The following is a 19503-nucleotide window of genomic DNA, read 5'->3' as shown; positions in this document are numbered from 1 at the left end:
CAGCTCGCGGCCGTCGCCAAGCCACAGCAGCAGCCCGCGATGGCGGCGGGGGACTTCTCGTGTGCCTTCTCCAACGTCTCCGTCCTCTTTGGCTGCCTCGGCATCGCCTTCAAATTTGCCTTGATGGACTACATCGCCAAGGCAAGCGGCCGCTCCTCAGCCCCCCTCTTCTCCCCCGCTACCTGCTCTGCTGTTCGGTATGGTACTTCATTGTGCTTGTACTGTATGTGGTAAAATTTCTGGTGATTCCTTCCCGGGACATTGATTTAGTTGTGTGAAGCTGAGAGGTTTGGGATGAAATGACCATTGCTTGTTCAATCAGTAAATTCTTCAGTGTTCTTGGCTTCTTAGTACATGCACATTGAGTACATGCACATTCACATTTATTGTATCTGAATTGTATCAACTTGCCAGTTAGCTAATTACTAAAATCATGTGCACATAACTATGTGAAGTTGATGTTCAACCATTACATGTGATAACTAGGAAGCATATTTTTATCAGTGGACTGCTATTTCTTTTCTTGCTTCTGTTTGCAAAATTAGGTGATCATGGTAGCCTTGTTTTCTTTAGTGTTAAAAAAGTACTAGGCTGCAGTTTTTTAGTGTGTCATCTTTATATGTGTCTTTCGAGTGAACAAACTATGCTAAAGGTAGATCAGGACTTTCATCTGAAGTGGAATTCTATCTTGGGTCTGATCTTTTGAATGAAAAGTTTTAGTTAGAAATACACTGCTTTCTATCTGAAGGGGTGTATAGCTGTGTTGTATGACGTTGTTAGTTTTTGATGTACAAAAATTTGGTAGGTATTCTAGGCTGATGATTGTTGGGACTCTATAGTTATTGAATGGATTTGCTAGCAACAAGGTGCCAGGCACAATTTACTGGTTATGAGAAGACTATAGTTGTGTTATTGTGATATTCAATTTATAGAATTGACTATGTTCTGTTTTTGCTTCAGGTAAACCAAGGTTTTGCTCATGGCTCGTACTAAGCAGACTGCTCGTAAGTCCACTGGAGGAAAGGCTCCTAGGAAGCAGCTAGCCACCAAGGTTTGTGACTGCAATATTGATAGTTTACCTATGCCATGTCTTTATTTATGGTTTAGGTAAATTGAACTGGGTATAATTTGAACCTCAACCTTCATTGCCAGCTTATGACCAGATATCCTACTGATGTATATGGACTATCATGGTATTATTGTTAATTTGACCATGTGCTCTACTTTGCTTTTTGACAGGCTGCCCGTAAGTCTGCTCCCACAACTGGAGGAGTGAAGAAGCCTCACCGTTACCGCCCTGGAACTGTTGCTCTTCGGTGTGTAAAATCTTCCAACCTATTCTAGCATGTGTTATAGTTTTGTTTTGAAGTATTCTCAAATGAGTAAATTTTGTGCTTGACTTTGCAGTGAGATCCGCAAGTACCAGAAGAGCACGGAGCTGCTCATCAGGAAGCTTCCATTCCAGAGGCTTGTTAGGGAGATTGCCCAGGACTTCAAGGTGATCAATCAACTTGTGCACTACATTGTGATGCTCCTGTTGTGTCAACTCTTATAGTATGATGAATCAAGTAAACTAAAAGCACCATCCTGTTCTGTCTGTGCAGACTGACCTCCGCTTCCAGAGCCATGCGGTGCTGGCCCTTCAGGAGGCTGCAGAGGCCTACCTGGTGGGTCTCTTCGAGGATCCGTGGCGAGAGGGCTTAAGGTGCTTGCTTTGCCTGTGGGAATGTCTCTGGCGGGCATCTGTGTCTGCTTTTGCTGCTGTTTTTAGTGATTGTTTGGAACTGCTAGCTCTAATTTAACTTACTTCTCGTTCCCCTGTTTCTGCTGTCAGTATTCCCATGGCAATTTAGGTAACTATAGTAATACTGTACAAGAAACATCATTGCATTACAAGTTGGGTTTGAATCTACTTGTGAGCAACTGGGTGCGCCCATTCTAGAAATATGATATGTAGATTTGCTTCACAGAACTGATGATGATGCACGTATTTGGAACAGTCCAGTCCATTCTCACAACCAATTAAGTCCAGAGCTCACACCTCTCTGTTGATGATGCACGTACATTCCAGTTAAAGAATAACACAGGATTAATTAATTCTTGGGCTCTTCTAGCCGTGCTTCTTACTCTAGGTTCCAAGTAGAGATTCCTATATACGTATACTTGCTTTGCTGCCGATTCCTGACTCTGTCTGTCTGTTTTGGAACTGTAAAATGCAGTGATGCCAAACATCGCCTCTGCTTCAACTGATTAATTTTCTGCGTGCCAAACAGAGCCTGTGATATTATCAAAATATTTGCTACTCTTAATGGGTTTATCCCACTTGATGATCTTAACCACCTAGATCTCTGAGACTATTATTTCTAGTCTAATGTTATCAGCACAGTACATCCGATGTTTGCATGATAGATACATATATGTGACATCAATTTGTCGTTGGATATTGCTGGAAAGTAGCTATGTCACATCAATTTCTTGGTTGTCTAGTTTGTTATGTCACATCAATTATATGCTTTTTCTGAGATTGTGTTTTAGCTACTGCCACTTTGAGCTGTTGTAGATTTTAGTTATCAATTACAACAAAGCATTCTTACATTCCAAACTTGATCTTACTACTAAATAGCACCCCCTGTTGTTGTTGTTGTTGTTATTCACCCTATCCTTGATGTTCTGTTTTCTTGTTGGCAGATATTTTGAGTAAATTCAAGACGAAAGATGTTCAAAGAAGCTCCAAGACATTCTTATATAGCAAGTTATGTAATAATAGATGGGTTATCTGGGAATTTAATGTATCTTCTCTTTGTTTGTGAATGAAATAGTAATTATGTATGTGATTTAATGTATCTTCTCTCTGTGAATTTCATGTATGTTTCAGAATTACAATTCCTGTTTCATATGAAATAGTAATTATGTATGTGATTTGAAAATGTGTGCAATGAAAACATGACTCATGCGACCCACTTATCAAAATAGTTTGAGCACATTTGAAATTTCTGACGTGTGGGACCAGTGTATGATATTATGATATTTGGGACAAATGTAAAACAGTGGAAAATAAAATAGCAAAAAGTAAAAGATCATACGCTGTAAAAGGCCGCATCTAGAAATAAAAAGGCCAAATTGTTTGGCCAGGCCCATGTAGCTAGAGAAAATATATAGTAAAAAGGCCGAATTGTTGGGCTAGGCCCATGTAGAAAACCGAATTGGACCGGGCTGAATCTTGTGCCACATCAGCTTGCCACGCTGGATGCCTACGTGGCCTGGGGAGGTTGCTAGTGACCAAAACGCCACAGTAGACGTATTTTGGTCATAAACGTCTTCGACCATTCCATAAGAAATGTTGCTAATATCAGTTTATGACGGCCAGCTTTTGACCTTATGTTTTTGGTTACAGAAAGGTCACAAATGAAAATTTGTGACCATTCAGTGACCAATAGTGGTGGTCACAAGTTGACATATTTCTTGTAGTGTGTGTGTAAATAACACAATAATATACGCACCACATAATACTCGTACAAACACCACAGTAATTTTTGACTCAGGGAAAAAGTTGTTAAAAACATTTCCCGTATAACCTTTGTGTAAATAGTATGATAATTTACTGATGCAGATCTGATAACTTGTGTATGAACATCATGCTAACTTTTATGATATGGGGGTGAAAAAATTGTTGAAAACATACACGCAGTACCTTCTATGTACCTAGCATGATGATTTACACACCGCAAACATGATAACTTTGGTACAAAACACCATAGTAAATTTGTCCAAGTGAATTTTTTTTATGAACACATGATAACCCCTGTCTAAATAACATGATAATTTATTCATCACAGATCTAATTACTTACGTACAAACACCATGGTAACATTGACCTGGAGGGGGTGTTGAAAAATACACCCCCGATAACTTATCTGCAAATATCATGGTAATATACGAAGCCCATACCTGATAAATTTAAGTAAAACAGAGAAAAAGCTATTGAGAAACATACCCCAAAAACTTGAGTGAGAAAAGCATGGCAACATTAGAACTTCGTACCTGATAACTTACGTGCAAACATCATGATATTTTACATCTTAAAAGGAGTGAAGAGGACGCCTGGGTTTGTGAACCATGTGAGACGTGTAGAAAAAAATGATAGAATTAGGGTACATTGTTCTGAAACCCGTACAAATGAGGCTGCCGGTTTGGATTTTCAGTTACTAATCACTACCTTTTTTGTTTATTCTTGTTTCAGGAAGATATAACTAGTGTGTAAGTTGTATGGAGTCAGATAAGTGGGCTAGCGCAACTGGATGTTGTAGCTTAGTTTCGTTTGAGAGGGCCTGGGTTCGATTCCCTTTCAATGCCTTCTTTCTTTTTGCCTATAAAAACTGAAGAAGATGGGATCCAAGGAGGGTGGTTGCTCGGGAGGAGGTCGGATTGAAGGGAGAAGAGTCATGTGGTACTTTTAGCAATGTGGCACACGTGTGTCAAATATCATAATCTTTTTTAAAAAACACAATCATTATTTTTGGTGCGGGGAGAAAGTTTAAAATCCATGAAGATTTTTTAAAATGAAAAAATATAATTAAAATTCATGGATAGTTTTAGAAAAACATGAATAAACTTTAAATTCGCTATTCTTATAAATTTAAGAACATTCTTTTAGTTTACGAACATTTTCTATATTTCTTAAGAAAAACATGTTTTAATCTTTCAATTACATGTTCCTATAGTCATTTTTTATACAATACAGGAAAAAGAAAAATATATTGGTACAGTGTCAACCATCGAAGTGGGCCGACTTAGTGTACGATTGCCCGCCCAAATGTCATAATGAATGAACTTCAGTACTAGTAAGGTACACGTGCATTGCACACATGAGATTTGACAACCAAATTATGAATAAATACCACACTATAGCATATAAGCTTTGAGTCATATAGGCATGATGTAGATGTTCATCACATTTATAAATACTGGCATCGTTCATCACATTTCAGATGCCAACAGGCCGCCGCACAAATGGGATATGGCTCTGCCTCGTGTCACGGTTCCTCCCCTGTTATTCCCGTATGAAACTACAACGGCTCTAGATTAGACGCTTAGAAGGTTGGAGATGTGGACATGTTGGGAAGCGGATGGCAAGACAGGATGGAATTTTTGCTCGTGTGATTATAAAGGGGAATAAAACTTGGGCGACAGAGACAACGCTGAATTGGTAGATTATCAGGTAGGGCGGCAAAGTATATGTATCATGATGGTACATTTGTTCGGACGGGGTAGCGCAGGCAAGGCTGGGAGTCACAACAATGGGATGGAGGAAGAAATGGTGCTAGCTAGCGAGCGTGGAGAGGCAAGGTAGTGGAGCAGTAGGAAGGCAAGCACGATCGAACAGCAAGACATGTGCACTTTTTCAGCCGTTGGATCCTAAAATCAACAGCTCATGTTGTAGGGATTTACACATCCTAGCCGTCGGATGTGCGTATCGGATGGCCTACATCCAAATTATTCCCACACTATACAATGGTATAGAATTTGACTTGTGTTTAAATTTGCATTTTAATCCGCATAATCCTATAAAACGCATAGCACAATGGGAGGCGAGTAATTGCGCACTAAGCGATTAGACAAACTATATGGGCCGGCCTAGCATGACTATTTTTTTAATTTTTTCTCACTAGTCTTGGAAAGGATCTAAACCTTCCTTGGACTAGTTTGTCCCCTTTTTACTTTGTTCTTTTTGCTTTTTCTGGTTTTAAAAATATTTCAATGTTTTCCTTTTTTAATTCATGTAATTTTTCAATCTTGTGAATATTATTTGGAATCAAGAAAAAAAATTAAAATAATGAATATTGTTTAAATTTTGGGAACACATTTCGAAGACTATTTTCTTGCATTCATGAATTTTTTAAATTCACAAATATATTCAAATTAATGAACTTTTTGATAAATGGAGAATATTTTTTGAATAACTAATAATTTTCATATTTCTACTTTTTTTTAAAATTTTAGGATGTTTTTGGAAATCCAAGGACATTTTGCAAATTCATGAACATTTTTTGGACTTGGAGAACATTTCTCAAATTCATGAATATGTTTCAAATTCAGAAAAACTTAATCCAATTCAGGTTTATTAAAATTCATGAATATTTATTGAAATTAGATATTTTTTAAAACTGGAATACTTTCTTAAAATTTTCGAAACAGTTTAATGTTTCAAACACTTTTTAAAATTCAAAAATGTTCTTTCAATATATTTTTTGAAAATTCCGAAACTTCTATAAAATAAATAGAAAAATTAATGGGAAAAAACAGAAAAAAAATTAAAACTTGAACGAAAAAATTCTTGGTGAAATAGAAAAAACTCATTATCCACATGGCGCAGGGGGCGCATTGTACCGGATAAGGCCCAACAGAGCTAGTTGGTCAAGCCCAAGCATGCAATCTCCGCAGAAAGAAGTTGTCAATCCCCTCCTCCCGTCCAAACCCCTTGGCCTCTCACGCGCGGTGCCACCGTTGCCGTCAATCCCCTCTTCCCCTCGTCGCGGCAACTGATCCGGCTTCCACCCCGTCCGTGATCTCGGGGCTTTGAGCCAAGTCATGTCTGTCTCCATCTAATGATATATAGGTTTCTTAAACCCTGATATGCCCTGCTTCAACAGCTTGTTTGTTATTCCCTTTGATGGTTGCGTACTATTGTCAATCTATGTGTTTCTTGTTAGTAATACTGTTTAATTTTTGTGGTATTCATATGCGAAGATGATAGACAAAATGAAAATCCAATAGTCCATGTGGATGGTGGGTGTCTTGCTCTTTGAAAAGTTGTCTTAAAGATTATTAAGAAAATCATCTTAGTTAGCTTGAAACTAGCTCGAGCTCGACTCGAGGTCATTACAAGCTGATCACGAGCCACTTTCTACAGCTCGACCACGAGCTTCGCTCGGTTTAAGCTCACTCGGATTTTAGTATAAGTTGAGCTAAGCCTAATCCAACTCGCTCAAACTCAACTCGTTTGCAGCCCTAGTGCCAAGTACTGCTACTCTGTATGTCTGCCTTGGTTGCCAGTTGGTTTACTATTTAAATTCACATGGAAACAATACTATTGTTACATACATGATTTGCTCATATCATTTTTGTATTAAAAAATAGAATAAAAGTGTTGTTTAAGTGCTACTATTATAATTCATACATTGTGTTATATATGAACATATCATATTGTAGGTATACAAAGGAACTGTGACAGATTAAACACATTCAGCTACGCACGATGGGCGCTCGCTCGCGGCGTCCACGTGGGCAGGATGGACTGGCGAGTTACATGGACGAGATTTCCTGGGCGCGTCTTTTTTCTTCCTCCACGTCATCACAGGGATTGAGTACCCATGAAGGCAACCCACGGTTCGTTTCCTCAGATACGCCCGCCCCTCTCTCTTCCACTTCTCTTGCCTTCCCCTCGAAGGCTCCTCGATTCTGGCGAGATGCCGCTCGAGATCTGGTCGGGGAAGAGAGAGCGAGCAGCCGCGGGCGTCCTCACCGCAGCACAAAGGGAACACAGATCTTCTTGGTTGTGACACCGGACGTCTGGGCGAATAGTTCACCGTCGGGGAAGAGAGAGCGAGCTACCGCGGGCGTCCTCACCGCAACACAAAGGGAACACAGATCTTCTTGGTTGTGACACCGGACGTCTGGGTGAATAGTTCACCCGCGGCTGCTGTGGCGGTGGGGCTAATGGCCGTGGACGACCAGCTACCCCCTGTCCGTGGAGGACGTCGTCCGGGCCTCCTCGACACTCCTTGCAGAGTTAATTGCATGTTGGTATCACACTTGCGCACCTACTCACGAATCAGTACCACTACTCTTACATGTCGCAATTCAGTACCACTATTCGGCCTAACTGTTACAAAATGGACAGACAGCCATATAAGTGTGTATTGACCATGTATCTGACAGACCGGGCCCACCTGTCAGGTGACACGATGGTCAATCGGCGCGTGCCCGATGCGCTCACTAGGACGAGGGCGGTGCGGTGGGTCTAAGGGGGCTCGGTCCTCACTCCCGCTCGATCTCACTCTCGCTCTCCCTCCTCTCTCCCTCCTCTGTTCGATTCGCCGCCACCACCTCAACCGGCTCACCATCGCGCCATGGAGGACGAGAGCAGCCAGGACTCCAACGTGCAATACATGAACCTCTCCGACGACGAAGCCATGCATTCCGGGTGAGTTGTAGAGCTAGGGTTAGGGTTAGGTTATCTGATTTGGGGATTTGATTTGATTTGGGGATTGTCTCTTCCTTTTGCTCCTCTAGATCCCTGCTAGCATTGAAGACCAAGACTACAGTGGCATTGAGACAACACCCATCGTTCTTTGCCATCAGCATGGTGTGGCGGCTGAGAGGCGTGTAGCATTTGAAGCATTTAACACGGGCAGGAGGTTCTTAGTCTGTCCTAAGAATGCAAGATTCTATACAAATCTCTGTGTTAATTGTATTGTTTAACCTAGCCATGGTCATAGAATTGTCCAGTGCATAGAATTCATGTTCTTTAATCTGGCCAAGTTCTGATGCACATTGTTTAATGAGTACACTTGTTTAGTCTGGCTATGCTCTATCTTCATCACACAAAATTTTTAAATCATGCACAACCCCGATGACAAGCCAAGCAATTGTTTCATACTTTTGATGTTCTCAAACTTTTTCAATCTTCACACAATATATGAGCGTGAGCCATGGACATAGCACTATAGGTGGAATAGAATGGTGGTTGTGGAGAAGACAAAAAGGAGAAGATAGTCTCACATCAACTAGGCGTATCAATGGGCTATGGAGATGCCCATTAATAGATATCAATGTGAGTGAGTAGAGATTGCCATGCAACAGATGCACTAGAGCTATAAGTGTATGAAAGCTCAACAAAATAAACTAAGTGGGTGTGCATCCAACTTGCTTGCTCACGAAGACCTAGGGCATTTTGAGAAAGCCCATCATTGGAATATACAAGCCAAGTTCTATAATGTAAAATTCCCACTAGTATATGAAAGTGACAACATAGGAGACTCTCTATCATGAAGATCATGATGCTACTTTGAAGCACAAGTGTGGTAAAAGGACAGTAACATTGTCCCTTCTCTCTTTTTCTCTCATTTTTTATTTGGGCCTTTTCTCTTTTTTATGGTCTTTTTTTTCCTTTTTTCGTGAGGAGTCTCATCCCGACTTGTGGGGGAATCATAGTCTCCATCATCCTTTCCTCACATGGGACAATGCTCTAATAATGATGATCATCACACTTTATTTACTTACAACTCAGAAATTACAACTCAATTCTTAGAAAAAAAATATGACTCTATGTGAATGCCTCCGGTGGTGTACCAGGATGTGCAATGACTCATGAGTGAAATGTATGAAAGAATTATGAATGGTGGCTTTGCCACAAATATGATGTCAACTACATGATCATGCAAAGCAATATGACAATGATGAAGCGTGTCATAACAGAACGGTGAAAAGATGCATGGCAATATATCTCGGAATGGCTATGGAAATGCCATAATAGGTAGGTATGGTGGCTGTTTTGAGGAAGGTATATGGTGGGTTTATGGTATCGGCGACAGTTGTGCGGTACTAGAGAGGCTAGCAATGGTGAAGGGTGAGAGTGTGTATAATCCATGGACTCAACATTAGTCATAAATAACTCACATATTTATTGCAAAAATTTATTAGTTATCGAAACAAAGTACTACACGCGTGCTCCTAGGGGGATAGATTGGTAAGAAAAGACCATCGCTCGTCGCCGACCGCCACTCATAAGGAAGACAATCAATAAATAAATCATGCTCCGACTTCATCACATAATGGTTCACCATACGTGCATGCTACGGGAATAACAAACTTTAGAACAAGTATTTCTCAAATTCACAACTACTCAACTAGCATGACTCTAATATCACCATCTTCATATCTCAAAACAATCATCAAGTATCAAACTTCTCATAGTATTCAGTGCACTTCTTATGATAGTTTTTGTTATACCCATCTTGAATGCCTATCATATTAGTACTAATTTTATAACCAGAGAAAATTACCATGCTGTTCTAAAAGACTCTCAAAATAATATAAGTGAAGCATGAGAGATCAATAATTCCTATAAAATAGAATCACCACCGTGCTCTAAAAGATATAAGTGAAGCACTAGAGCAAAATTATCTAGCTCAAAAGATATAAGTGAAGCACATAGAGTATTCTAATAAATTCCGATTCATGTGTGTCTCTGCCAAAAGGTGTGTACAGCAAAGATGATTGTGGTAAACTAAAAAGCAAAGACTCAAATCATACAAGACGCTCCAAGCAAAACACATATCATGTGATGAATAAAAATATAGCATCAAGTAAAGTTACCGATAGAAGAAGACGAAAGAGTTTGGTTGTCCTTGAATTTTACCTTGGGGTGCCTTGGGAATCCCCAAGCTTAGTCTCTTGCCACTCCTTGTTCCAAAATCCATCAAATCCTTACCCAAAACTTGGAAACTTCACAACACAAAACTCAACAGAAAATCTCATAAGCTCCGTTAGTATAAGAAAACAAACCACCACTTCAAGGTACTATAATGAACTCATTCTTTATTTATATTTATGTTAAACCTATTGTATTCCAACTTCTCTATGGTTCATACTCTCCGATACTAGACATAGATTCATCAAAATAAGCAAACAACACACGAAAAACAGAATCTGTCAAAAACAGAACAGTCTGTAGTAATCTGTATCAAACGTATACTTCTGGAACCCCAAAAATTCTAAAATAAATTTCTGGAAGTGAGAAATTTGTCTATTAATCATCTTCAAAAAGAATCAACCTAATCGCACTTTCCAGTAAACAATGGCACCAAATCTCGTGAGCGCTAAAGTTTCTGTTTTTTTACAGCAAGATCGCAAAGACTTTCCCCAAGTCTTCCCAAAGATTCTACTTGGCACAAACACTAATTTAACACAAAAAAACAACACTAACAGAAGCTAGATGAATTATTTATTACTAAATAGAAACAAAAATAAAATTGGGTTGCCTCCCAACAAGCGCTATCGTTTAACACCCCTAACTAGGCATAAAAGTAAGAATAGATATAGGTATTATCATCTTTGGTATGCAATTCTTTAATACAACACTTATAACCCTTAGGAGTTTCCTCCTTTGTATTAATGATCAAACTCCTAGGCAAGAAATCAAGAAATTCATTTGTAGCCAAAGGTTCCTTAATGATAGCGAAAAAGTTGGGGTGAACACTTATTGATTTGAGATCCGCATTTTCCATACTAGAAGATTCACCCTTTTTATTTTTAGGCACATACATAAACTTGGCAACTCTAGTAGTAGTAGGGTTTGGAGTATTTTTTACGGAAGAAAAAGAAGACCCTAAGTTGGTAATAATGCCCTCAAGCTTATCAATTCTTGTGGAATCTTGATCTATCCTTTCGTTAACTATGGGTTCTTTTTCTTTAAAAAAATCAGAGTAACTCCTAACTTAGATCCATATTGGGTAATCTGGTTGTGGATCTTTTTATCCAAATTCTCAATCAACTCTATAGTGGCAACATTATTTTCAATAATTTCAAGCCTTTGTATCACGTGTTCCAAAGTTAAAATAGTTCCATTAACCAAAAGGGGTGGTGAGCCAAACAAATCTAACATAGCATTATAAGAATCAAAAGTATGACTACCCAAAAAATTTCCTACGGTAATGGTATCAAGAATATATCTCTTCCAAGGGGTGATGCCTACATAAAAATTGCGAAGAAGAACGGAAGTGGATAGCTTCCTAGTGGATCTATTCTGAGCATTGCAAATTCTATACCAAGCATCTTTTAAATGTTCTCCCTCCGTTTGTTTAAAATTGAGAACTTCATGATTGGGAGTACTAACAATGATAGAAGGACTAGCCATGACGGCAAAGCAAACGATCTAACACCCAGACACACAAGAAGCAAGCTAAAGAAGGCAAACGGAAGAAGGGCGAACGGGAAAGAGAGCGAATAAAATGGCAAGGGTGAAGTGGGAGAGAGGAAAACGAGAGGCAAATGGCAAATAATGTAATGCAAAGGATAAGAGTTTGTGATGGGTACTTGGTATGTCTTGACTTGTGCGTAGATCTCCCCGGCAAGGGCGCCAGAAATCCTTCTTGCTACCTCTTGAGCACTGCGTTGGTTTTCCCTTGAAGAGAAAAGGGTGATGTAGCAAAGTAGCGTAAATATTTCCCTCAGTTTTGAGAATCAAGGTATCAATCTAGTAGGAGATTACACGCGAGTTACCTAGTACCCGCACAAAAAAACAAGAACTTCGCAACCAATGCGATAAAGGGGTTGTCAATCCCTTCACGGCCACTTGCAGAAGTGAGATTTGATAAATATAATAAGATAAATATTTTTGATATTTTTATGATATAGATTGAAAGTAAAGATTGCAAAGTAAGATAGATTGGAAACTTATATGATGAAAGATAGACCCGGGGGCCATAGGTTTCACTAGTGGCTTCTCTCAAGATAGCATAAGAATTACGGTGGGTGAACAAATTACTGTCGAGCAATTGATAGAAAAGTGCATAATTATGAGAATATCTAGGCATGGTCATGTATATAGGCATCACGTCCGTGACAAGTAGACCGAAATGATTTTGCATCTACTACTATTACTCCACACATCAACCGCTATCCAGCATGCATCTAGAGTATTAAGTTCATAAGAACTGAGTAACGCATTAGGCAAAATGACATGATGTAGAGGGATAAACTCAAGAAATATGATATAAACCCCATCTTTTTATCCTTGATGGCAACAATACAATACGTGCCTTGCTGCCTCTGCTATCACTGGGAAAGGACACCGCAAGGTTGAACCCAAAGCTAAGCACTTCTCCCATTGCAAGAAAGATCAATCTAGTAGGCCAAACCAAACTGATAATTCGAAGACTTGCAAATATAACAAATCATACATATAAGAATTCAGAGAAGAATCAAATATTGTTCATAGATAATCTTGATCATAAATCCACAATTCATCGAATCTCGACAAACACACCGCAAAAAGAATTACATCGAATAGATCTCCATGAAGATCGAGGAGAACTTTGTATTGAGATCCAAAGAGAGAGAAGAAGCCATCTAGCTAATAACTATGGACCCGAAGGTCTATGGTAAACTACTCACACATCATCGGAGAGGCTATGGAGTTGATGTAGAGGCCCTCCGTGATCGATTCCCCCTCCGGCGGAGCTCCGGAAAAGGCCCCAAGATGGGATCTCTTGGGTATAGAAGGTTGCAGTGGTGGAAATAGGGTTTCGTGATGCTCCTGGATGTTTTTGGGGTATATATATATATAGGGTCGCGCTATTCGTCATCCTGGGTGAGGAATAGTTATTATTCCCCCCCCCCTCTATTTTACCATCAATGTACCGTAATTTTACATTCCGTAAGTTTTGTCTTATTTCCGACGCAAAAAGAGACCGTAAGAAAATATATAATTGCCGTAAAAAATATTTTATGTTATGTAAAATTACAAACATAAAAACATAGTATAAAATACACATAAACTGCAAATTTTCTTGTCTTATGACCTATATTTTTATTTTCTTATATCAAATTTTACGTAGTGAATCAATAGGAATGTAACTATTTGAATTTCAAACGTAATTTAATTATAAAATGATCATAAGATTACCTCGGGTGAAGAATAAGTTATTCTGCAACCTGGGTGATGAATAGTAACACTATATATATATATGTATATATATATATATATATGTATATATATATGAGGAAGAAGTAGGTCAGTGGAGCTGCGAGGGGCCCACGAGGGTGGGGGCGCGTCCAGGGGGCAGGCGCGCCTCCCTGCCTCGTGTCTCCCTCGTTTCTTTCTTGACGTCTACTCCAAGTCCCCTGATCACGTTTGTTCCAAAAATAATTTTTCCGAAGGTTTCATTCCGTTTGGATTCCGTTTGATATTTCTTTTCTGCGAAATACTGAAATAGGCAAAAAAACAGCAATTTGCACTAGGCCTTGGGTTAGTAGGTTAGTCCCAAAATAATATAAAAGTGTATAATAAAGCCCATTAAACATCCAAAACAGATAATATATATAATAGCATGGAACATTCAAAAATTATAGATACGTTGGAGACGTATCATCGGTGACAGCATTGGCCTCCTTTTCCTTGTACTCATCTTCCTCATAGCGATCCCAACACTCACGGGCGCCGCCGCGGTACGCTTGAGGCAGATTTGGCACTCGGGATAGTCTCGATGCGGTGGTCGCTGTTGTTGCTGTTGTGAACGACCCCTTCGAGTGCCTCCATTGCTGTTGCTTGGTGAAGAAGGAGGATGCCTCCCTCGGTCGCGGCCTCTATTGCCACGCCCGCGCCCTCTGCCTCGAGACTGGGCACGCCCAGTGTACGCCAAATTTCGCGGAGGTGTTGAAGCCGGTCTCGGGACCATCTCCTAGCATCTCCATCCGCTGATCAAAGGCGGCAATCTGGGCGAAGAGTTAGTCGACGCTGATGGAGGTCTTGACGGCATCGATGGTTGCTACTACGGGATCATAGTCCCAATCAAGGCCAGCAAGTACATGTTGGGGAATGTAGTAATTTCAAAATTTTCCTACACACACGCAAGATCATGATGATGCATAGCAACGAGAGGGGAGAGTGTTGTCCACGTACCCTCGTAGACCGAAAGCAGAAGCGTTAGCACAACGCGGTTGATGTAGTCGTACGTCTTCATGATCCGACTGATCAAGTACCGAACACACGGCACCTCCAAGTTCAGCACACGTTCAGTCCGATGACATCCCTCGAACTCCGATCCAGCCGAGTGTTGAGGGAGAGTTTCATCAGCACGACGGCGTGGTGACGATGATGATGTTCTACCGACGCAGGGCTTCGCCTAAGCACCGCTACAGTATTATCGACGTGGACTATGATGGAGGGGGGCACCGCACACGGCTAAAAGATCAAATCAATTGTAGTGTCTATGGGGTTCCCCCTTGCCCCCATATATAAAGGAGCAAGGGGGGAGGTGCGGCCGGCCAGGAGGAGGCGCGCCAGGAGGAGTCCTACTCCCACCAGGAGTAGGACTCCCTCCCTTCCTTGTTGGATTAGGAGAGGGGGAAAGAGGAGGAAGAGAGGAAGGAAAGGGGGGGGGGCGTTGCCCCCCTCTCCTTGTCCTATTCGGACTAGGGGGGAGGGGCGCGCGGACCTACCCTCGCCGCCTCTCCTCTTCTCCAGTAAGGCCCACTATGGCCCATTAATCCCCCGGGGGGTTCCGGTAACCCCTCGGTACTCCGGTAAAATCCCGATTTCACCCGGAACACTTTTGATATCCAAATATAGGCTTCCAATATATCAATCTTCATGTCTCAACCATTTCGAGACTCCTCGTCATGTCCGTGATCACATTCGGAACTCCGAACAACCTTCGGTACATCAAAACTCATAAACTCATAATATAACTGTCATCGAAACTTTAAGCGTGCGGACCCTACGGGTTCGAGAACTATGTAGACATGACCGAGACACGTCTCTGGTCAATAACCAATAGCGGAACCTGTATGCTCATATTGTCTCCCACATATTCTACGAAGATCTTTATCGGTCAGACCGCATAACAACATACGTTGTTCCCTTTGTCATCAGTATGTTACTTGCCCGAGATTCGATCGTCGGTATCTCAATACCTAGTTCAATCTCGTTACCGGCAAGTCTCTTTACTCGTTCTGTAATACATCATCCTGCAACTAACTCATTAGTTGTAATGCTTGCAAGGCTTAAGTGATGTGCATTACCGAGTGGGCCCAGAGATACCTCTCCGACAATCGGAGTGACAAATCCTAATCTCAAAATATGCCAACCCAACAAGTACCTTTGGAGACACCTGTAGAGCACCTTTATAATCATCCAGTTACGTTGTGACGTTTGGTAGCACACAAAGTGTTCCTCTGGTAAACGGGAGTTGCATAATCTCATAGTCATAGGAACATGTATAAGTCATGAAGAAAGCAATAGCAACAAACTAAACGATCACGTGCTAAGCGAACGGAATGGGTCATGTCAATCACATCATTCTCCTAATGATGTGATCCCGTTTAATCAAATGACAACTCATGTCTATGGTTAGGAAACATAACCATCTTTGATTAACAAGCTAGTCAAGTAGAGGCCTACTAGTGACACTCTGTTTGTTTATGTATTCACACATGTATCATGTTTCCGGTTAATACAATTCTAGCATGAATAATAAACATTTATCATGATATAAGGAAATAAATAATAACTTTATTGCCTCTAGGGCATATTTCCTTCAGAACATAGTCCACCATCTCTGGATCAGAGACCGGCTGACCTGCTGCAGTGAGTTCATCTCCCAAAATTTTCATCCGAGCGATGTAGGAGTTGCTGGACATAGAGACCTTCTTTGTGTTGGTGATGGCAATTCTCAAATTGGTGATTCGAGATTGAGACTGCGAAGCAAACATAGTAGTTATTGCAGTCCATAAATCAAACGCGTTCTCCTTACTCACAACTTGGGCGAGGATCTCTTTTGAGAGAGAGTTCAAGAGATGGCGGAGGACTTGTTGATCCTTCGACAACCATGGCGCGTAGAGAGGATTTGGCACCATGACTGTAGTCTTGTCCGCTTGCTACTGCTCCACCGTCTTCGGGGGCGCGGCGTCGGATCCGTCCAGGAGGCCGGTGACCTGTGCTCCTCGCAGGCCAGGCATCACCTAGGCCTTCCACAGGAGAAACTTCTCCTTGGTTAACTTCTCGGCAGGTGGAGCTCCAAGGTTGAGGGAGACGAGAGCCGAGGTGGAAGACATGTCGATCGATCTGGTTTTTGTCGATATGGTTTCTGTCGATTGGGTTTCTGGTGATCGAGAGAAAGGGCTTCGCTAGATAGATGGGAAGAGGATTGCTCTGTATACCATGTCAGATGTGGAAGCGTTCCTACTCCCCTGAGGGGAGCCGCGTGGACTTATATTGATTAAGGAAAGGAAGCCCCTGTCGTGGCTTACAAGTTTGCCATCGATCGCTTAGGATGCGATGGTTACAGGAGATGCGAGAGAGAGAGAGAGATATTACATGCATAGATATCTCTATGTTTAAACTATCTATCTAACAGGGAGAGTATCAGGTGATAGGGAGCCTTAGATGCTCCCATGATACGAGCTCCTAGGAGTCGTTGGAGGTGCATGATATCTCTATGTTTAAACTATCTATCCAACGGCTCCCGAAAGGCTTTTAACATTTTACGAAAAAGACCTTTTGAAGTCTAAAAATTGCGAACAAGTACGGCAACCTTTCAGAACCTACTAGGAGCCGTTGGATCTAAGATCCGACGGACCAGAAGCTCGTATCATGGGAGCATCTAAGGCATGGTATCACCTGATATTTTCCCCTATCTAACAATGTGGAATTGGGCATATATACATTATATGCAGTTTCAGTTATTTTTGGACCTTCAATTTTACCCACATAGAAAAAGGAGGAGATGTTTGTTTTACCAAGAAATATAATTGATTCAATACCTGATGTTTTATCCCATTGGCTAATATGAGTTCCAACTGAAGTAAGGGTAGCAGCGATAATTCAATTCGGAGCCCGGGCTCATCTGCACCTCATGAACAGTAAAAAAAATAGCAAAAGATCCGATTTGTGTTGTGGTGTAAGATGATCAAATGCGTGATGTTCGTGCAAATTTTCTAGGTTTTTGTACTTTCGAGGAGCTCGTGGCAAAGAAGACAATCAAGTTTGAAAGTGCTTTTTTCATAAGTTTCTCAGACACCTGAAATTTCTCTTTTTTGCCATGAGCTCCTTAAATGTCCAACTTTTTTTTTGCATCTTCACTTATAGGAGCATCTTGCACCACAAAAAAAAACTGCATTTCTTGAATTCTTTTCTAATTTTCATGAATTTAATGTCCATGCCCGTGCTCAGTTCCGAAACTCCGCGTCCGTGTAGCAGCAGTTTCTCATGAGAAAAGCTTTGCGAGACACATCTCAGTTATCTTGAGTTCTTTCTTTGACGCGACGTCAAGTTCAACAATTGGTCTATTTGCATAATCCCCCTCGAAAGAGAAGTAGGAAGATACAACAAGTTCAAAACCATTACAGAGGTAGAAACAAACATATCGTATAAAATTAAGCTTTCTAGTAATATGATTTTTTTTATCAAGTCATAGTGTGCGCAATGCACCATATCGTTGCTAAACTGCAAAAATGCATACCCCTTTTCGTTCTCCTCTGGCTGCATAGGTGCAACAGCACGTGCCCCCGCCCGCTGAAAACAAATTGCCCCCCTGACTCCCAGCCACCACGCATCAACGCCGGGAAGCCGTCGCATCGACGCCGTCTTGCAGTGTCCGGTGTGCCGCATCGCGACACTAGCAGCACCACAAAAAGTCGATGTTGCATCGACGCACCAGATGCTCCTATAGCGTCGCGCCTCGCCTCCCCAGCGTGCTGTGTTGCAACACCGACGTCGAGCAGCCGGCGGCGAGGTACGTTGCAGCACCAGCGCCTCCGCCTCCCTTGTGTGATGGCTTGAAGCACCGGCATCGAGCTACATTGCAGCACCGGCGTCTCCGGCCTCCGTTGCATGATGGGTTGAAGCACCGACATCGAGCTGCGGGCGCCTCCGACAACTACACCTCCCTGATGCGTTGCAGCACCGACGTCGAGCAGCCGGCGGCGAGCTGCGTCGAAGCACCGGTGTCGAGCTGCGGGCGTCTCCGGCAACTGCGCCTCTCTACTACGTTGCAGCACCACGGCGCGAAAAAAGCTCCGACGCAGCACCGTCAGCGTCCCGGCGAAGCTCCATTGCGGCCCCCGTTGTGGTCCATTATAACCGCAGCGTAGCTCCATTGCAGCCACCGGCGCACGACGTTTCCACGAAGATCCATTGCAGCCCCGGTCGCGCTCCACTGCAGCCAACGTGGAGCTCCATTGCGGAAACCAGCGAGCGGCGTTCTGACGAAACTCCATTGCAGCCCCGACCACGGTCCACTGCAGCCGCGGCGGAGCTCCATTGTAGCCCCACGGCACGCTCCATTGCAACGCGGCCGACGGCGGCGGGAGCTGCGATGCAGCTCCGGTGGGGCTTCAATTCAACCACGTCAAAAGCTTCAACAACCTTGCTCCATTTGCGGCCGCCGTGCCGGGCGCTACGACGCAATGCACACGATGACGGCGGAAGCCGTGATGCAGCTACGGTGACGCCTCAACACAGCCACGGCAGAGCTTCGACAACCTCGCTTGCGCTCCCCTGCAGCCCCGGCGGCATGAGGATGAATCAGGCTGCTCCCCTGCGGTGGTGCCTCTCCTTTGCCGTTGATCGAGAAAAGGGAGGAAACAGAATGAAGCGATGGGCAGAGAAGATACAAAAATGCTACACTTACGGGCACTTTGGCCTACGGAGGGACTTACGGGATTACCTGGCCCAATCCAACTAATCTCCCCCTTGATTTTCAGGGTGGGGCCTGCCAGTAT

At 42.2% G+C, this 19503-nt stretch overlaps 1 protein-coding gene and 1 non-coding gene across 2 annotated transcripts; both read left to right on the top strand.

Moving 5' to 3' along the window:
* Positions 1-39: 39 nt before the first annotated feature.
* Positions 40-2352, top strand: LOC123182495 (histone H3.3-like). The gene is made up of 7 exons (XM_044595078.1): positions 40-197; positions 634-652; positions 971-1051; positions 1240-1316; positions 1408-1498; positions 1605-1705; positions 2274-2352. Exons 1-7 carry the CDS (start codon positions 40-42, stop codon positions 2350-2352), a joined length of 606 nt encoding a protein of 201 aa, XP_044451013.1.
* Positions 2274-2356, top strand: LOC123072347 (small nucleolar RNA SNORD24). The gene has a single exon (XR_006435057.1). It is a non-coding gene; the product is annotated as a small nucleolar RNA SNORD24 (small nucleolar RNA).
* The last annotated feature ends 17147 nt before the right edge of the window (positions 2357-19503 follow it).

This window comes from Triticum aestivum, chromosome 1A, assembly GCF_018294505.1.
Source record: "Triticum aestivum cultivar Chinese Spring chromosome 1A, IWGSC CS RefSeq v2.1, whole genome shotgun sequence".
In the NCBI taxonomy this organism is placed as follows: Eukaryota; Viridiplantae; Streptophyta; class Magnoliopsida; order Poales; family Poaceae; genus Triticum; species Triticum aestivum.
This window is presented reverse-complemented; position numbering and strand designations above follow the sequence as displayed.

Bases quoted from the DNA above. Each gene is read 5' to 3' on its own strand.
- LOC123182495 (XM_044595078.1), top strand. From the start codon at position 40: ATGGCGGCGGGGGACTTCTCGTGTGCCTTCTCCAACGTCTCCGTCCTC. The intron at 1,317-1,407 runs GTGTGTAAAATC...TTGACTTTGCAG, and splicing joins CCTGGAACTGTTGCTCTTCG to TGAGATCCGCAAGTACCAGA. The intron at 1,499-1,604 runs GTGATCAATCAA...CTGTCTGTGCAG, and splicing joins AGATTGCCCAGGACTTCAAG to ACTGACCTCCGCTTCCAGAG.